General features: G+C 58.5%; 1 protein-coding gene, 1 long non-coding RNA gene and 1 other non-coding gene across 11 annotated transcripts in view; 2 read left to right on the forward strand and 1 right to left on the reverse strand.

The window, feature by feature from the left end:
- LOC129042357 (maestro heat-like repeat family member 5) overlaps positions 1–16,004 on the reverse strand; it is a 78,885-nt gene that overhangs the window by 1,875 nt on the left and 61,006 nt on the right. For 4 of the 9 annotated variants that reach the window (XM_054498246.2, XM_054498244.2, XM_054498243.2 and 1 more), the window contains 10 exons: positions 13,976–14,132; positions 12,293–12,474; positions 6,917–7,060; positions 6,424–6,538; positions 5,497–5,640; positions 2,218–2,394; positions 1,450–1,605; positions 665–787; positions 361–463; positions 88–162 (listed from right to left, as the gene is read on the reverse strand). In XM_054498246.2, the coding sequence (XP_054354221.2) occupies positions 88–162; positions 361–463; positions 665–787; positions 1,450–1,605; positions 2,218–2,394; positions 5,497–5,640; positions 6,424–6,538; positions 6,917–7,060; positions 12,293–12,474; positions 13,976–14,132 (1,376 nt within the window). The remainder of the gene's footprint in view (positions 1–87; positions 163–360; positions 464–664; positions 788–1,449; positions 1,606–2,217; positions 2,395–5,496; positions 5,641–6,423; positions 6,539–6,916; positions 7,061–12,292; positions 12,475–13,975; positions 14,133–16,004) is intronic. The other 5 variants (XM_054498250.2, XM_054498249.2, XM_054498245.2 and 2 more) reach the window with 4 other exon arrangements.
- Positions 658–3,209, forward strand: LOC134740050 (uncharacterized). The gene is made up of 3 exons (XR_010127308.1): positions 658–2,019; positions 2,675–2,792; positions 2,978–3,209. It is a non-coding gene; the product is annotated as an uncharacterized LOC134740050 (long non-coding RNA).
- On the forward strand, positions 11,864–11,938 carry LOC129043324 (small nucleolar RNA SNORD5). Its single transcript, XR_008504415.1, has one exon. It is a non-coding gene; the product is annotated as a small nucleolar RNA SNORD5 (small nucleolar RNA).

Consider the following 16,004-nt stretch of genomic DNA (forward strand, 5'->3'; position numbering starts at 1 on the left):
TTGCTGTGTGTGCAATAGGTCTTAAGAGTGCTTGGGCAGGGGTGGGAGGGTGTGGGTTGCGGGAGCTCTGGAGGGAGGGCTGCTTACTGCGGAATAGCAGGTTGGTGTCCACAGCATTCAGCATCTGCAACACGGCCTGGGGGTGGTAGCAGATGGTGTAGCCTGTGTAACAGACGGGCAGCTGGCGGCTCAGGGCTCCCTGTTTCCTGGGGGGCTCCAGCCCACCCCTGCCCCTCTTCAGCCCCAAGCTCCTCCTCATCCACCCCCTTTCCTCTCTTGTGGGCGGTGGGTCAGGGAGGGTCAAGGGTGCTTGGGTGGGGGCAGGCCTGGGGGTCTTCAAGCCCGGCTTCGCCCTCCCACCTATGAAGAGCGCCGCCCAGGTCTTGATGTGGCAGGAGTGGCTGTGCAGGTAGCTGAGGGCCTGTGACAAGTGGATGTTGAATTCCTCCTGGCTGCGGGTCATCTGGCCAGAGGAGAGCACACCTGGCTGGGATGGGTTGGGGGGCCCTGGGGATACCAGGGTCCTCCAGCCCCAGCTTGCCTTGCCCAGTCCCTGGAGCTGCCATAGCAGCTGTGTGTGAGATGGGAGTGAATGGGGGAGCCACAAGTCTGGTCCCCCCCACTCCCTGGCCCTGTTCCTGCCCACCGATCCCAGGCCTCTCACCAGGCAGGTCCAGAGGAAGTGGCGGGCGCTAAGGCCCCTCTCCCAGGCCAGCGTGCAGAAGAGGGTGTGCAGTAGCCGCCAGCGGAGCAGCACAGCACAGCGGTAGAAGGCGAATTTGGCCTGCTGCAGGGACAGGCGTGGAGGGTCACCCACCGCTCGTGTCTGAGCCCTTTCCTCTAGAGACCACAGGCCTCCATGGGCACTGGAAGCAGCCTGCTGTGCGGGTGTTCCCTGGTTCTGTCCTGCTTGTGCCCCTCGGCAAGCCTCCCTGACCCTGGCAACAGCACCTGGCCCCCGGAGCCCAGGCTGGCCTGCCCGCGGCCCTGGCTCTGCCCCTTCCGTGGTTGCCGCGTATCCTTTTCCCCATGGCAGGGAGACCCACGAGGCCAAGCTCTGACTTCGTGGGCTGTGCACAGGGCGTGTGCTGGCACAGCAGGCAGGGCACAGTCCATATTCACACAAGCTCTGTGAGCTGCTGGACCCCCCGCCCCGTTACAGGCACTGGGGGCATAGCAGTGAGCAGAAAAGACCGGGTCCTGCCGCGTCGATGGCAAGCCTCGCTCGCATGTGTGTGCACAGTGGGGGAGCGGGCAGGCCAACTGTGGTCAGAGAAAGCAGTGCAGGTGGCCAGACCCTCTGCCCGCCACTTGCTGCCCCGTGGGAGCTCCCCCAACTCTCAGGCAGCGCTACTGCCATCCATCTGCCCCATACCCTGGCCTCGTGTGGGCCCCAGCCCTGGCCAAGGTGAAGGCCTATCACCTGCCTTTCCTGGGGTGGGCACTGACCGTGGCAACAGCTGGGCATTGGTCCTTCAGGTGCAGGAGCAGGGGCACCATGCTCTGGTGCACCTGAGTCCGCAGGCCGCTCAGCTCCCTGTCTGCCATGGCCACCACCAGGTCCCCGAACAGTGCCATGGCTGCCGCCCGAATCCCATCCCGCTCCTGCAAGGCAGAGGCTCAGAGGCATGGCCAGACCTGTCTAGGGGTCCCAGCTTTGGTCCAAGTTGGGACCCCACACCTTGTAGGGGTGCAACTCAGTTCCTTCTGCAGGATTCCTTCACCCAGGCTCTCGGCTCCTGGGGAAGGGCTGGGGCTCCCCACTCACACAGGGCTCTCTGGTGTCCCTGAGGACGTAAGAATCACATCTCCCTTCTACCCACAACTGCATCCTGGCAGCCGAGGCCTCATGAATGCATTTGAGGGGCGCCTATCCCCCAGATTCCCCAGTGAAGGAAAAACAGCCACGCTAACCGTGCTGACATGTCAGAAAGTTAATCTGGGTAGCCTGTTGTGGGGCCAGAGACCAGTGCACTTGGAGACTGAACATGAGAACTAGTTCAGCCTTGTGGAGAAGGGGTGAGCACCAGGGGCCCACCCAGCCCACCTGCAGAGTGCTCACCTCAACCGAGGGCCACAAGCGGGCAGCTCCCCTGGGCCTGGGCCTCCCTGCCTGCAGCTTGGGGTCCCCCCTTTGGCAGAGGAAGGGAGCTGGGTTGGGAGGAGGGTCCTGGAGGGCGTGAGCAGGAGGTAGCCCCGCCCTGCCCCAGTGCTCACATCATTAAAGAAGGAGCGTGCGCTGATGGCAACACTGAGGCTCTGGCTCCCTGCGCCCTGCGCGCCCAGGCGGTGCAGCGTGTCTGACACGGTGCCCATGATGCACACGATCACCTGCTCGCTGCTCTGGAAGAAGCCGTCGAGGAAGGGCCGAAGCTGTCCCTGGAGCAGGCTTCCCTGGGGGCAGTGGTGGCTGGTGGGCGGAGAGCACCAGGACCCGCTGGCCCCATGCTCCGCCTCGTCCTCCCACTTGACCCCCTCACCCCATCTGCACCAGGGGGCAGGGTGGGGGGTGGTGATTCAGAGCTGTGGGTCCCGGCCTGGCCCTGCCAGCCATGGGGAGCTGCGGGTCCCGGCCTGGCCCTGCCCACCATGGGGAGCTGTGCCCCTACCTGGGCTTTGTCCACCAGGAGTTGCGTGGCCTGGACAGGGCGGCCTCTTTTCTTTTTTGAGACAGGGTCTCACACTGTCACCCAGGCTGGAGTACAGTGGTGTGATCATAGCTTACTGCAGCCTTGACCTGCCAGGCTCAAGCAATCCTCCCAACATAGCCTCCTGAGTAGCTGGGTCTACAGGTGTGTGCCACCACACCTGGCTGGTTTTTTTTTTTTTTTGTAGAGATGGGGTCTCACTATGTTGCCTAGGCTGGTCTCAAACTCCTGGAGTTGAACAATCCACCCGCCTTGGCCTCCCAAAGTGCTGGGATTATAGGCGTGAGCCAACACATTCGACTTGTTTTTTTTTTTAAATTAATTTTCAGCCAGTTCTGTCTTCTCCACTTGATTGCGTGTTTGCAGTGAGTTCTGAGTTATCAGGATGAATGGTCAGAAAGCAGTGTGCCCACCAATGGATGTTTCCTGCCATTGGGCCCCTTAGCAGTGACTTGTGTGCAAACCAGAGTGATTTTTACAACTTTTAAACAAGTTTAAAGCAACTTTTTTGGCTTTCTAGCTGTTTGCTTTGAAAATATTAAATTCATTTTCAGCAAGTGAGTCATTCAACAGTCACACTTTCTGAGCATCTATGTTTGCAGCCAGTGTTCGAAGACCAGGGTTCTGGCCAGGTCAGAACAAGACAACAGAATGAAATTGTAATGGAAATGGTGAGAAAAGAAAATAAAAATGCATAGCATGGCGTATTTCCGCTCAGTTAGAGTGGAGTGGGGTGGCTTGCCCCAGCCACACCTGGTTCAGCCTGCCCATCCCCAAGCCGGCAGGCCTCCCTGGCTGGCAGTGCTCTCGGGGCCTGTCTCCTCTGGCCTGCTGTGGCTGCTTGTCCACATCCCACCTGATGCCAGGCGGGGAGCCATTCCCTCTTCTCTGGACCTGGTCCTCCTGATCTAGCAGGGCCCTTCTTTGCCTTTATGTATTCCCTGTATTCAGTGCAGGGTACAGAGGAGGCACATGGAAACTTCCTACTGATCATCTCCCTGCCTGAGAGAACATTTGGTGCACAGATAACTGAACACTGAATGAATGAATGAATGAATGAATGAATGAGGGAGCAAACGTGAATAACTGATTGGGTGAATGAATAGACATATAAAGAATGAACAAAATAAATAATGCAAGAATGAGTCATAGATGAAGGACCCAAGGAACAAGTGGGTGGGTGGAGGGATGTATGTGGGTGGATGAGTGGGTAGATGGATGGAGGCATGGATAGAGAGATGAATGGGTGGGTCGATGGTTGGATGGATGGATTGTTGAATGGAGGAATGAATGGGTGGGTGGATGGATGGAGGCATGGGTGGAGGGATAAATGGGTGAGTGGATGGATAGGTAGGTAAATAATTGGATGGGTGGTTGGATGGATGGAGGCATGGATGGAGAGATGAATGGATGGGTAAGTGAATAGCTGGATGAATGGGTGAGTGGATGGTTGGCTGGATGGATGGATGGGTGGAGGGATGAATGGGTATGTGGATGGGTGGGTGGATGGATGGATGGAGGGATCAATGGATAGACAGATGGGAAGATGAATGGGTGGGTGGATGGATGGAGGCATGGATGGAGAGATGAATGGATGGGTAGGTGAATAGCTGGATGAATGGGTGGGTGGGTGGATGGATGAAGGATGGAGGGATGAACAGATCAATGAGGAAGTGCTATCTAGTCTCCATCTTCCATTAAGCACCTACTATGCATCATGCACAATGCAAAGGGCTTTGCCAACTGTGACCCTAATGGAGGTCAGTCTTCTTAACCATGTGGAGGCCTGTGATTGGAACAGAATCAGAGTGAACTAGTCTGCTAGGCAAATGACTGGGATCTCTTTGGAAATGGCCCCTTCTGCTGCCTTCCCATGATGACACTTTTCTCCCATAAGCCCTGAAAATATTTATGTTTATAACAGCCTCCTCCAACAGCAACAGAAATGGGGGCTGGGCATGTCGCCTTCCCTCTGGGGTCTTAATGCAGCCCTGGGGTGGATGAGGGGAGGCTAAGGCTCCACACTTCCTGATCAGGTGAGAAAACGTCTGCCTCTAACTCAGCATTTTCATGGTGCAGAGTCAGCCAGGCAGGAAGTTTGCTGCTGCTGCCAGCCATGGCCCCTAGGGCTGACCACGTGCCAGGGACTGGTCTCTGCATGGCACTCATGACCTGCCTACCACAAGAGGCAGGCATTATTACTGCTCTCATTTTACAGATGTGGTCACTGAGGCCTGGAGAGCTGACAAAGCCTCCCAGCTAGAAGGTGCTGGAGCGGGGATAGGTCCAGGGCCTGCACTCTTAACTACTGCATGGTGCCTTGGGCCCCCACAGCAAGGGCGATGTCAGTTAAATGGGGGGCTGTAGCTGGGGTAAGGCCGATCCCCCAAAGGCGGCATCGCAGGCCTTCCCTCCCACAGCTGTCCGTGATGGGATATGGGTTATTATGGTGTTGAGGTAGAATTGGTTGGGACTGGAGAAGTCAGCAATGGGTTGGGGAGACCCATTCATAAGATTCTCAGAGGGCATTGTCCTCTCTGGGTGAGCTCTGGGATGCCATCTGGCGGGCTTCACAGTGACCACCTGGAGGTCTGCAACAAGGCCCCTCTCTCTTTCAGGTGTGGAGGAGACTCTGTGTCCGGGGAATAGACACTTTGACCCCTCCCACAACCTGCCGCATTCTACAGATGAGGAAACAGGCCCAGAGAGGTGGAGTCAGGTGTCCCAAGCCACACCACCTGAAGTGACAGAGCCAGGATTCCAACCCAGTGGCCCTTGCCTACACCCGGTGCACCGGCTGTTCTGTGGGGTCGGGTGTGCACCAGCCACAGTGCCCGAGAGCCATTACCTTATCTGCGTGGAAGAGGATGTTGCTTAGGCCCTGCAGACTCAACACGCGGACCTCGGGGCTGGGGTCGCGGAGGCCTTGTGCCAGCACGGTCAAGGCAGCTTGTTTGGGAAGCACCTCCAGCAGGGCAGGGCTGTAGAGGAACTGGGGTGGCCCCCGGGAGGGCAGGCAGGTCACTCTTTTTTGAGGCGCCTGCATCTGTGTTGAGGGCTGGGGCTCTAGGACCGGAGTCTGGTGGGAGTTTCAGGGAGGGAGGTTGACCAGTGCCCTCTGGGTATCTTGGTGAACAAGTATTTGAAACCCACCTGGTTCAACCCCTCAATGTACAGCTGGGGAAACTGAGCCCCCAAAAGGGAAAGGGCCTTGCCTAAGGTCACACAGCGAGGCAAGGCCTCGCTTTTATCAAGAGCCGGGCTTGTGGGGCACCTGGGGGTAGAGCTCCCATGGAGGGCGGCCTAGGCAGCTGGTGGGTGGGAGCTGGCATGAGGCTTTCGCTTGGGTTCCCCTACTAGTGTCAGTTATGGAAACAGCACCCTCCTCGCCCCAGTCCCACCCCTGCCTGAGCTTGCAGCTCCAAAGTGTGCCACACCCAGCGGCATCTGCTTCTACCCGTTCCCCTTTGGCTTCACCCGGAGTCCCACAGGCAGGACAGGGCTGAAGTTGGAGCGTGGACCTGCCTGAGTCTGCACCCAGTGCCCCTTCAACTCTGCAGGGATTGTGCCAGGAAGGGCCGAGTGGGGAGACAGGTCCCCAAAGGCTGCAGCCCCCCTCCGAGGGCTGAGAGTGGGAAGGCAGGAATACGAGGGGTCTGTCTAGGTAGCCTCCCCGGTCAGGGCGAGCTCTGGCATGGGTTCTGCTGGGGTGTCAAGGAGGCTGGAGGAGGAGGCTCAGGCATCTGAGGTGCTCCCTGCCGGCCTGCATCTCTACCTCGGTGAGGATGAGGATGGCCACCTTCCTCTCACGCTCCTCTGGGCTCTGCAGGCTGGGCAGCAGCTGACGCAGCACCGCTGTGATCTGCTTGCAGTGGTTCTGCACCATGGCCCTGCAGGGGTGGGCCTGGGCTGGCGGTCACTGCTCAGAGCCCACCCTCCTGCCCCCGCCCATCTCATCGGGGCTGGTGTCCCAGAGCGTCCCGATGTGGCAGGCACGTTCCCACTCCCCTTGCACCCACTGGCTGCCCACTGCGTGCCAGGCTTGGGTTGGACATGCGGGAGACAGAGAAGCAGGCACAGCCCTTGTTCCCTAGAAGGTCACAGGCCAGGGTGAGGGCTGGGGGAAGACACTGCATCAACAGGCTCTGAGCGTGTGCCTGTGACTGGGGGCAGGGGGCCGTGTCCTGTCACAGCAGTCCGGATACCCAGTCCCCTGGATGGGCGTGGCCTGAAGCAGGCTGCCTCGACCTGTCCTGGCCCCACCGTACCTGGCAAGGAGGCCCACGCCCTTCAGGTAGGTGTGGATGCTGGTGAAGAGCTCCCAGGATCCCTGCAACTCCAGGTGGGCAAAGTCATGCCAGTGCCCCGTGGTGGACAGCAGGCTCTTCAGTGCCTCCAGTGACGTGCTGCAGCTGAGCAGAGGGGACTCAGGGCTTGCCTCAGGCCACAAGCGGCCCCCTGGGCCACCCCCTGCCCTGGGAAGGGTGCCCAGCTGACCCAGATAGAAAGGCACGTTCTGGTTCCTATGCCTGGCATCACTGAGGCCCCCCGGGGCTGCTCTCTCCTGCCCTGTTTTATGCGGAAATGCTGGGACCTAGGATTGGCGGAGCTGGGCCAAGCACGGGGGGGCGGCATGTGCCCAGTCAGACCCCGGGCCTTGCTTGGGCAGGAGACCAGGGGATGCCCTTCTAGGGAGGGGCACTCTGCTGAAGGACACCTGCCCTTCAGCTCGAGGATGGCAGCGTTTAAATATGGGCAAAGAGTACAGAGGGTAGCAGTGGGCGAGGGCGCAGGAAAGTCAGGGTGTGTGGCCTAGCGGAGCCCAGCGAGTGTCCATTCTCCACTCCCGAGATTCCTGCCCTCAGAGGACACGGAGAAACCCGCAGCACCAGCCCTCGCTTGTGAGTGATGGAGAAAGATGCTGTGCATGGCTTGTGGTGTCATCGTGTGCTTGGTAGTTGCCAGGTACCATGGACGGTGCGTCACCTGCCCAGCCTGAGGTGGCCCTCTACTGTCGCTGTCCTTCAGCAGAGGAGGGAGCAGTCCTGTCACACAGCCTGGCCAAGGGCACAGAGGTGGGGTCAAGCTGGGCCCTGGCTCCAAACCTGCCAGTGATGTCACTGTCACAGGATGTCACTGTCACTGAATGCAGTCCCTGGGGCACAGGTAGAAAGCCCCAGAATGCAGGCCCATGAAACATGAGATGGCCCTGGCTTGCTGGCGTGTCTCACTGTTCCGGCCACACACCCCCGCCCTGGCCCCTGTGCTCGGTCAGTGTAAGTGCATCACCCTGGATGTGTGAGCATGCCCGGACGAGGTTGTCAGCTTGGACCAGGCACGTTTCTGAGCAGATTTGCAAAACCGAGTGTCAAATGATGAAATGCCATCCGTGAAAGTTCTGACAGTGCCAATCCAAATGCCAGCTGGCTTGTCCTCTCGCCCCAAGCTGTGTCATAAAAAGAGGCAGCATTTTCCAGGTCACTGGCCTCAGCCACAATGCAACAATGATTTTCAGAAGAAGGGGACTTGGTGGGGGGAGTGACATTTTGTTTGCTCTGGGAGGACTCCAGAAGCTTCTGGTCCTGTGACTTCTTGGGCACTGTGTTGGCTTGTTCTTCAAGATTGCCTTGTCCCTGCAGCCCCAGCAGGGCTTCCAGAAAGATGGGCTGATTCAGCATTCTTGGGAATCCGTGCCCAACTGCCCTACAGGTCCATGGAACGCAAAACCACCTCCAGCCAGGATCCCCGGCAATGCTCAAGGACATGTGTCTCCTGAAATCCATACATAGCCCCAAGACCGATGAAGGTGGAGCCCCTGGAGTCTGTGCCTCGCCGTGGACTCAAGGAACCATCCTCCGTTCCTGCTGGTCCCAACGTCGCTGCCTGCCTTCAGCCTCTTTGGACACTTGGCATCCCAGTGATGCCTGTCCCATACTCGACCAACACTCCTTTCCCCACTCTGGCCCCGGAGAGGGCAAAGGCACCTGAGAAAGAGGAGGCAAAGCCCCTCGGCTCTCCACACTCCTCCCCAGCCTGAGGGTCCATGAGACCCTCTTCCCTCTCCCATTACCTCCTCCTCTTCTGGTTTTATTTTTATTTTTAATTGTGGTAAAATGCACATCTCATAAAATTTACCATTTTAAGTGTACAGGTCAGTGGCATTGAGCACATTCATAATATTATGCAACCATCACCACCATCCATCTCCAGAATGTTCTCATCTTCCCACACTGAAATTCTGTCCCCATTAAACATTAACTCCCCATTCTCCCTCCATCTAGCCTCTGGCACCCAGCATTCTACTTTCTGTCTCTGTAGATTTGGCTACTCATGGACCTTAAGTAAGTGGACTCACACAGTATTTGACTCAGCGGAATGTGCTCAAGGTTCATCCATGTTGTAGCATCAGAATTTCCTTCCTTTTCAAGGCTGAGTAGTATTCCATTGTATGGATGGACCACACTGCTTATTCTAATTCACCCATTGATGAACACTTGTGTTGCTTCTACCTTTTGGTTATCGTGAGTAACACTGCTGTGAGCAGGGTGTACAAATATCTGTCCCAGGTGCCTGCTTTCCTTTCTTTTGGGTGTACACCCATTAGTGGAATTCCTGGGCCATATGGTAATTCTATATTTAATTTTTGGAGGAACTTCCATACTCTATTCCAAAGCAGCTGTGCTGTTTTACATTCCCACCAACAGTGCACAAGGCTTCTGATTTCTCCACATCCTCGCCAACACTCATTTTCTGATTTTTTTTTGGACAGTAGCCAACCTAATGGGTGTGAAGTTCCTCCTCTTCTTTTGATCACAAGCCTTTGGCCCCAAATCCCCAGGGGATAGAGGGAAAGATGAAGATGAGATGAGGGTGAGAATGATGAGTGCCTTCGAAATAAAGAGAAACGATGTAGCCCATTCGAATTAAATAGAGTTGGCTCACATGGATGACATGTGAGAACAACGAGAATTCCTTTGTGGGGCAGGGTGGAGAATGGCTGGAGGAGGTCCCAGCTGAGAACTGACCAACGCAGGAAACATCTCTAAGGAAAAGGCTTTATTAGTGGAGGAGCAGGGGAGAGGGAAGTCCCTCTGGCAGGCCTGGCAGCACCTGTTGCAGTCCTGCCCGGGGAAGGGTGCCCTGCTCAACCCCACTCGCTGCTTCCTGGTCCCAGAGGCCTGCCCATCTAAGCAGGACATGAGAACTTCAGAGGCCCAGGGCTGGCCCCATCAGGCCTCAAGACTCGCCTGCTGCCCCATGGTCCTGTGCTGCCCCCGCCGTTTTGGGCATGCAGAGACAGTGGCTACTCAGCACTGCTCATCCGGATGTCCTTCTGGGCCTCTGTCCCCACCTTGACAGTGCCACAGCAGCCTGGCAGGGACCTGAGACCCTGAGTCACCGGGATACACCTGGGTGACACTCTGCTCTCAGGCCTCCCTTCCTCCCTAGCTCCGTGGTGGCGCTGGGTGGCGTGGCTGCTGGTTTGGCAACCGGAGCCTGGGCCCCTTCGCCGTGGTCGAAGAGACCTGGGGCCATCCCGCTCCCTGGAGGGCGTAGGAGCCAGGCCTGGCCAATCAGAGCCGCACAGGCCCCTGTGGCCAAGGTGATTGGTTCAGGAGTGGGTATGTGAGCCAAGCTAGGCCAATCAGAGCCCAGGACTGTGCCCGTGGTGAGAGTTTTTCCTCTTGGGGCTGCGGGGGCTGCAGGAGCCACCTCCAGGGGTCCAGGAGAACCTGCCCGGAGAGGGGCCAGCGGAGCGGCCTGAGCAGAAACCACCCGTGGCCACGCGCGAGGCAGACGTCCCTGCTATATGGGGAGCCGGAGAGAGACAGACAGACGTCCCAGCTGTATGGGGAGCCCGAGAGAGAGAGAGACGTCCTTGCTGGTGGGGGAACCCGCGAGAAACAGATGTCTCAGCCGCATGGGGAGCCCCCAGTGAGACAGACAGACATTCCCACTGTATGGGGAGCCCCCAGTGAGACAGACAGACGTCCTTGCTGTATGGGGAGCCCACGAGAGACAGACAGATGTCTCTGGCTCTTCGGGACCTTCCAGTCTATGGGTGCGGGCAGTAAAGCAGGTAAAAGGCGCAGATCACAGATGGTAGCTGATGGCGGTGCTGCGGAGAGAATAAAGCAGCAGAGGGTGGGAGGCGCCGAAGGGGCTGCTATTTTAGAGGGTGGTGGGGGAGGCCTCAGCGAGGTGCGGGTGAGCAGAGCCTGCAGAGGCAGGATGGCTGGGGGAAGAACATTCCAGCAGGGGGAGGAGCAGACGGGGTGAGGCTTTCTCCCAACCCTCCCACGTTCCGGGAGGAGAAGGTTTTATTAGCTTATTAGGAAAGATTCATGCATTTTGCATGGTTGAACTGAATAAAAAAGGAACTTCATGCACATTCGAATTCAGAGGCAAGATGAGAAGAAGTGGCATTTTTTTTTAAGTGACTTGCCTTGGGGAGAGCTGTTAAAACTGACAAATTGCGTGACGCACATCATAATACAAACAAATGAAAAGAGTCGGCCCCAGCAGTTTTTAAAGACTTGCTTATTGGATTTTTGGAAATATGACCTGGTGCAGAGGGAAGGTGAAGGCAGCCAGCCCTACTGAGGCCAGAATACGGCGGGCGGGGGAGCGGGCAACTGGCCATGATGTCAGTCCGGGCATGTGCTGAGGACCAATGAGATGCCTAAGAGGGCCTGGAAAGGCATCTGCTCCCATGGGTGAGCCCAGTTCGCCTCTGCATGGATGTGCTGTGTGGCCCAGGGGAAGCCTCTGACCCTCTCTGAGCCTCAGTTGCCTCATCTGTAGAGCAGGGACAATGACATTCATCTCGAGTCCTCGCAGGAAGCCCATTGGGGTAAGATGTGGCTCACTGCATAGGTGCTCTTGGTAACTGCTGTCCCCTTGGGGTCCCTGTATGGCAGTGACACTAAATATCTCTACTGCCAAGCACCCTCAGGTGACAGGTAAGCGGGACGAACACCTGCCTGCAGGTGCTGTCCACAGCCCCTGTGGGCCTGGCCGTGGCTGGGGCTCGGGTTCATCACTGTTGTGGGTTGAACTGTGTCCCCCCGAAAAGAGATATATTGAAGTCAACCAACGGTACCCGTGACTGTGACCTTATTTGGAAAGAAGGTCTTTGCAGACGTTATCAAGTTGAGGTCGTTAGGGTGGGGCCCTAACCCAGTGATTGGTACCCTTATAAGAAGGGGAAATTTATTCAGATGCTGAATTTAACTGTTCAACTGCTGGACCACTCAACAGACATGAACGAAAGCTTAATTCTGACAGAGCTGGAAAAAAAAGGGGGAAATTTAAACACTGGCACAGAAGGGAGAATGTCAGGTGACCACAGGGGCAGAGATGGGCGTGGTGCAGCCTCAGGCCCAGGAACACCCAGCATGGCCACGAGACACTGGGAACCGGAATCAGTGAGGAAGGCCCCCTCAGGTTTCAGGGGAGCACACCCTGGTGACACCTTGGTTTGACTTCTGGCCTCCAGCACTGGGAGATGTTGCTTTGAGTCCCTGGGGTGCGTGTCTTTGTTACTGTGCCCTATGAGGCTAGCACAGTCTTTGCCCTCGGACGCCTGCGGAACCCTGTGTGTGTCTGGCCGGGCCAGGAGGCCTGGGAGGCTCTAGTCTTACCTTTGGGGGCTGGACACGGCCGCCTCCTGGGCCTGCGGCTTGGGCTGGGCCTCCCCGGGCAGGTTCAGCTCCAAGACATAGTGCATCTGGGTGAGGAGGGCCACGAAGAGCTTGGGGTAGGCCTCCTGCACAGCCTGCTTGAACTCCCGGGCAAACTGCAGCTCATGCAGCATGTTCATGGCCTGTCGGGGGCAAGCGTGGAGTGAGGCTCCCAGGCCCTGGGTCCCGGGACCAGGAGTTCTGACCCACTGTCCCACAAAAGCCAAGTCCAAGCTTGCTCGTCCCTCCCTGCTGCAAGCTCTTCAGGACCAAGTCTAAGTGTCCACATGCTGTCCCTCCCTGTGGGGCCTGACCCCTGTGCCTCTGCAGCCTCAGCCTGGCCCTCTCTTGCACCCTCTGGACCCACCGCTTGCGTCTGGCTGCTGCTGGATGGCCTAGTGGTCCCCAGCCTCCCCCAGCTGTCCACCTGGATGCTGTCCACTCTACACCCCTGCAGACCTCCACCTTGACCCAGGGCCTCCCTCAGACCGCACACTGGATGCCGCCATCTGCCCTCTGCACTTTGCTCCTGTCTGAGGGGTGACCTGCTGGTGTCTGGGCCCTCTGCTCTGCTGCCTTGAAGGCAAGGTCCTGTGTTGTGTGGTCCCACGGTACCCTCAGCTCTGTGGCTGGCACACAGCAGGGCCTGATGCCTGGGAGTTGGAGAACCCATGGCCCTGGAAGGCAGAGTCAGCTGATAGCAGCCCCCAATCCCAAAGGCCTGCTGTGCCTGCCGGGGCCTTCAGTCCAGAATGTTCTCAGGGTGGGGCCAACACTGAGCAGTGACAACTGGGGGAGGGCAGGAACTGGCGGTGTGGTGGGGTGCAGGGAAGGCTCCCCTGCTACCCCTGGGTGGGTCTCACCCATGCTGCTGTGTGGTCCTCTGGTAGGGGGGTAGCATCAGCCCAGGGCCGACCAGGGCGGGGGTGATGGGGACGGCCAGCCAACAAATCCCTGGGCCAAGGGGGTGCTCTCCCACCGGCTGCCATTGTTAAGCCCTCATCACACCCCTGCTGCAGGCAGAAGCTTGTCTGGGGGGCTCTGGGTGGCAGGGGAGCTGCTGTGAGCTCTGGGCCACTGCTGGGGGGCCTTTGGGGCAGGGACTCAGCCTGGAAAGCTCTAAACAGCAACACAGCTGTGGCCTCACCAGGGTCCAGGTAAGGGGGACAGGTGTGGCCATGCCAGGAGGGGAGCTCATGGCTCCTGGGAGGGTGGAAGCAGTGCTGGTCTTATGAGGAAAACCAGGGGCTTCCTACAGGGGGGTGGCGGCTGCAGAGGGAAGCCTCTAAGATTCCTCTAGAATCTATGACTCCCCAGAACCCAAGCATGGGGACAGCTCTCAACTCTGTCCACACCCTTCCCTCTACCTGAAGCCCCTCTCTGAGGCTGCCCCACAGTGACTGAGTGAGTTCCCTTGCCAGCCCAGGGGACTGACACGACTGTCCTGATTCACAGACAGGAGCTCACAGCCCTCGGCCAGGAGGTGGGAGCTGGGCCTGTGTGGTCAGCCCTGGGCGGCTTTCCTCCAGGCTGGGGCTGGACTGGGTGTCTGCAGCCTGGATATGGGGTGCCCCCCTACAGCCTGGCACAGAGTGAGTGCCCGAGGTACTGCCAGTATCTGACGGGGCGGTGGCAGAGACTCACAGCCAGCGAGCGCAGGTAGGTCTTCTTGGGGCAGGGGCTGCTGTCGCTGGCACCGGTGGGCAGGGGCCGCTCCTGCAGCCAGGCCAGCAGCGTGGTCAGCACCAGGTGGCTCGTGGGCTGCTCGGCCCCCAGGGCCCTCCACAGCTGGAAGGTGTGGCTGTGGGTAGAGAGGGCATATGAGGGCAGTGCTGCCACCGAGGCCTGGCTGGGCTCAGCCACATGAGCAGGCCACCATCACCAGGGCCTGGGTGCCTGGAACAGCAAACTTAGGCTAGGCCCTGAGCTGGACCCTAGTGGGATGGGGCTCAGGGCAGATATGAGCATTGCAGGTTGGTGTGGGAGGGGCCCAAGGCGGGGGCTGGACAGGAGGCCCCTGGTCCCTGCCTGTGGTCTCACATCCACACCAGCCTCCTCCTGGATCTCCGCACTTTCAGGGTCTCTCTGCTAGCTCCTCACTCATGCTGGAGGTTTCCTAATGTGCCCTGTCTCCCAACTGCTTGTCATCTTCCCTGGCTCCCAGGTCCTGCGGACCACAGCTCCAGCTGGCACTCAAAGTCACAGCCTCCAAGCCCTCTGCTCTCTGACCTCCAGCCCCTGCCTGTGCTTCCCTTTCTCTCCTTCCCTTCCTCTGGACCCCCACATGTGCAGGCCTGGTGTTTAGAGCACTCCTTGTCCCTGACTAATTCTCCCTCATCTCTTAGGGCTCACCACAAAGTCACTTCCCTCTGGAAGCCTTCCCTGACTACTCCCTCCTAGTCTGGGTTTGCTGGGGCCCAGCTCCTCAGGCCCAACCTGCTTCAAGTGACAGGTCCTCACTAGCATGAGCACAGTGCTTTACAGTTTGTAGATGGGGCCACTAAGGACGAGAGAGGAGACCTGTCCTGATCAAGGCCCTGTCTTGGAACTGGGGAGCCTGGAGGCCAGGGCTGTCCAGTCCTGTGGCGTTTCCATGGTTGCATGGGGCATGGCTCGGTGAGGCCTGGAGGGAAGGAAGGGACAGCTGGATTGCCCTGAGATGCTGGTGACCACGATGACCCTGTTTACTGCCCTAAATGGTCTTTGGGTCTGAGTGTTGGGTGGAAGGGGTTTGAGGGGCAGGAGGGCCCCTGGCATGAGGAAGCTGGGGCTGCGAGGACCACAGGAGGGTGGCTCCATGCGCTCCCACCCCTGCTTTAAGACAGACTCAAGGGCGGCTGCCCTTTAAACCCTGGGGAAGCCACTCCAGGACCATCTGACCCTTGGCTGGGTGGGCGCGGCAGCTCGGAGGACTCTATGAGTTTCCACCCAGCTGGAAAGAGCCGGGTCTTTGGAGTCAGAAGGGTCTAGGCTCAGACCCCCACTCTGCCCCATGCTGGCTGTGTGACCTTGGGTGAGTCACTTAACCCCTCTGAGCCTTGGATTCCTGGCCGCAGAGTAGTGGGCAATGCCTGCCTCAAGAGGCTTAAGCGGGAGGATTCTCCCCCGAGCGAGCGTGCATGCCCAGAGGGCGGGTGTTTCTATTCTGCTGCCGGCGGGCCTGCCCCTCAGTCAGCAGGTGTGAGCCGAGCGCCATTGCGTGCAGACAGTGTCCCAGGGGACCAAGCAGTGGCGGAACCGGCAGGAGTCCCCGACCTCCTGTGCATGACAGCCTCGTGGGACACAGCAGGAAGCGCAGTGTGCCAGATGCTCAGTGCTGCTCAAGAGAAAAAAGCAGCATGCGGGGCAGGGGGAGAGTCTGGGTGCCTTCGGTTTCAGACAGGGCAGTCGGGGACGCATCCCCTGAGAAGGGGACACTTGAGCAAAGCCCTGAGGATATCGGGAGGGAGCCAGGCAGTGATGCGGGGGAGAGAAGCTTCCAGACAGACAGCCCTGAGACAGCTCAATTCCTGGTGTGTTCAAGGGACAGAAAGAAAGGCCAGTGTCATTGGGGTGGAGTGGGGAGGGGAGAGGAGGAAAGACGGTGATATCATCGGGGCCACAGCACAACCTTGATGGCTGCTGTGGAGGCTTTGAATGAGATGGGACCACTGGAGGATTTTATGCAGAGTTG

This window comes from Pongo pygmaeus, chromosome 7 (assembly GCF_028885625.2).
Source record: "Pongo pygmaeus isolate AG05252 chromosome 7, NHGRI_mPonPyg2-v2.0_pri, whole genome shotgun sequence".
Classification (NCBI taxonomy): Eukaryota; Metazoa; Chordata; class Mammalia; order Primates; family Hominidae; genus Pongo; species Pongo pygmaeus.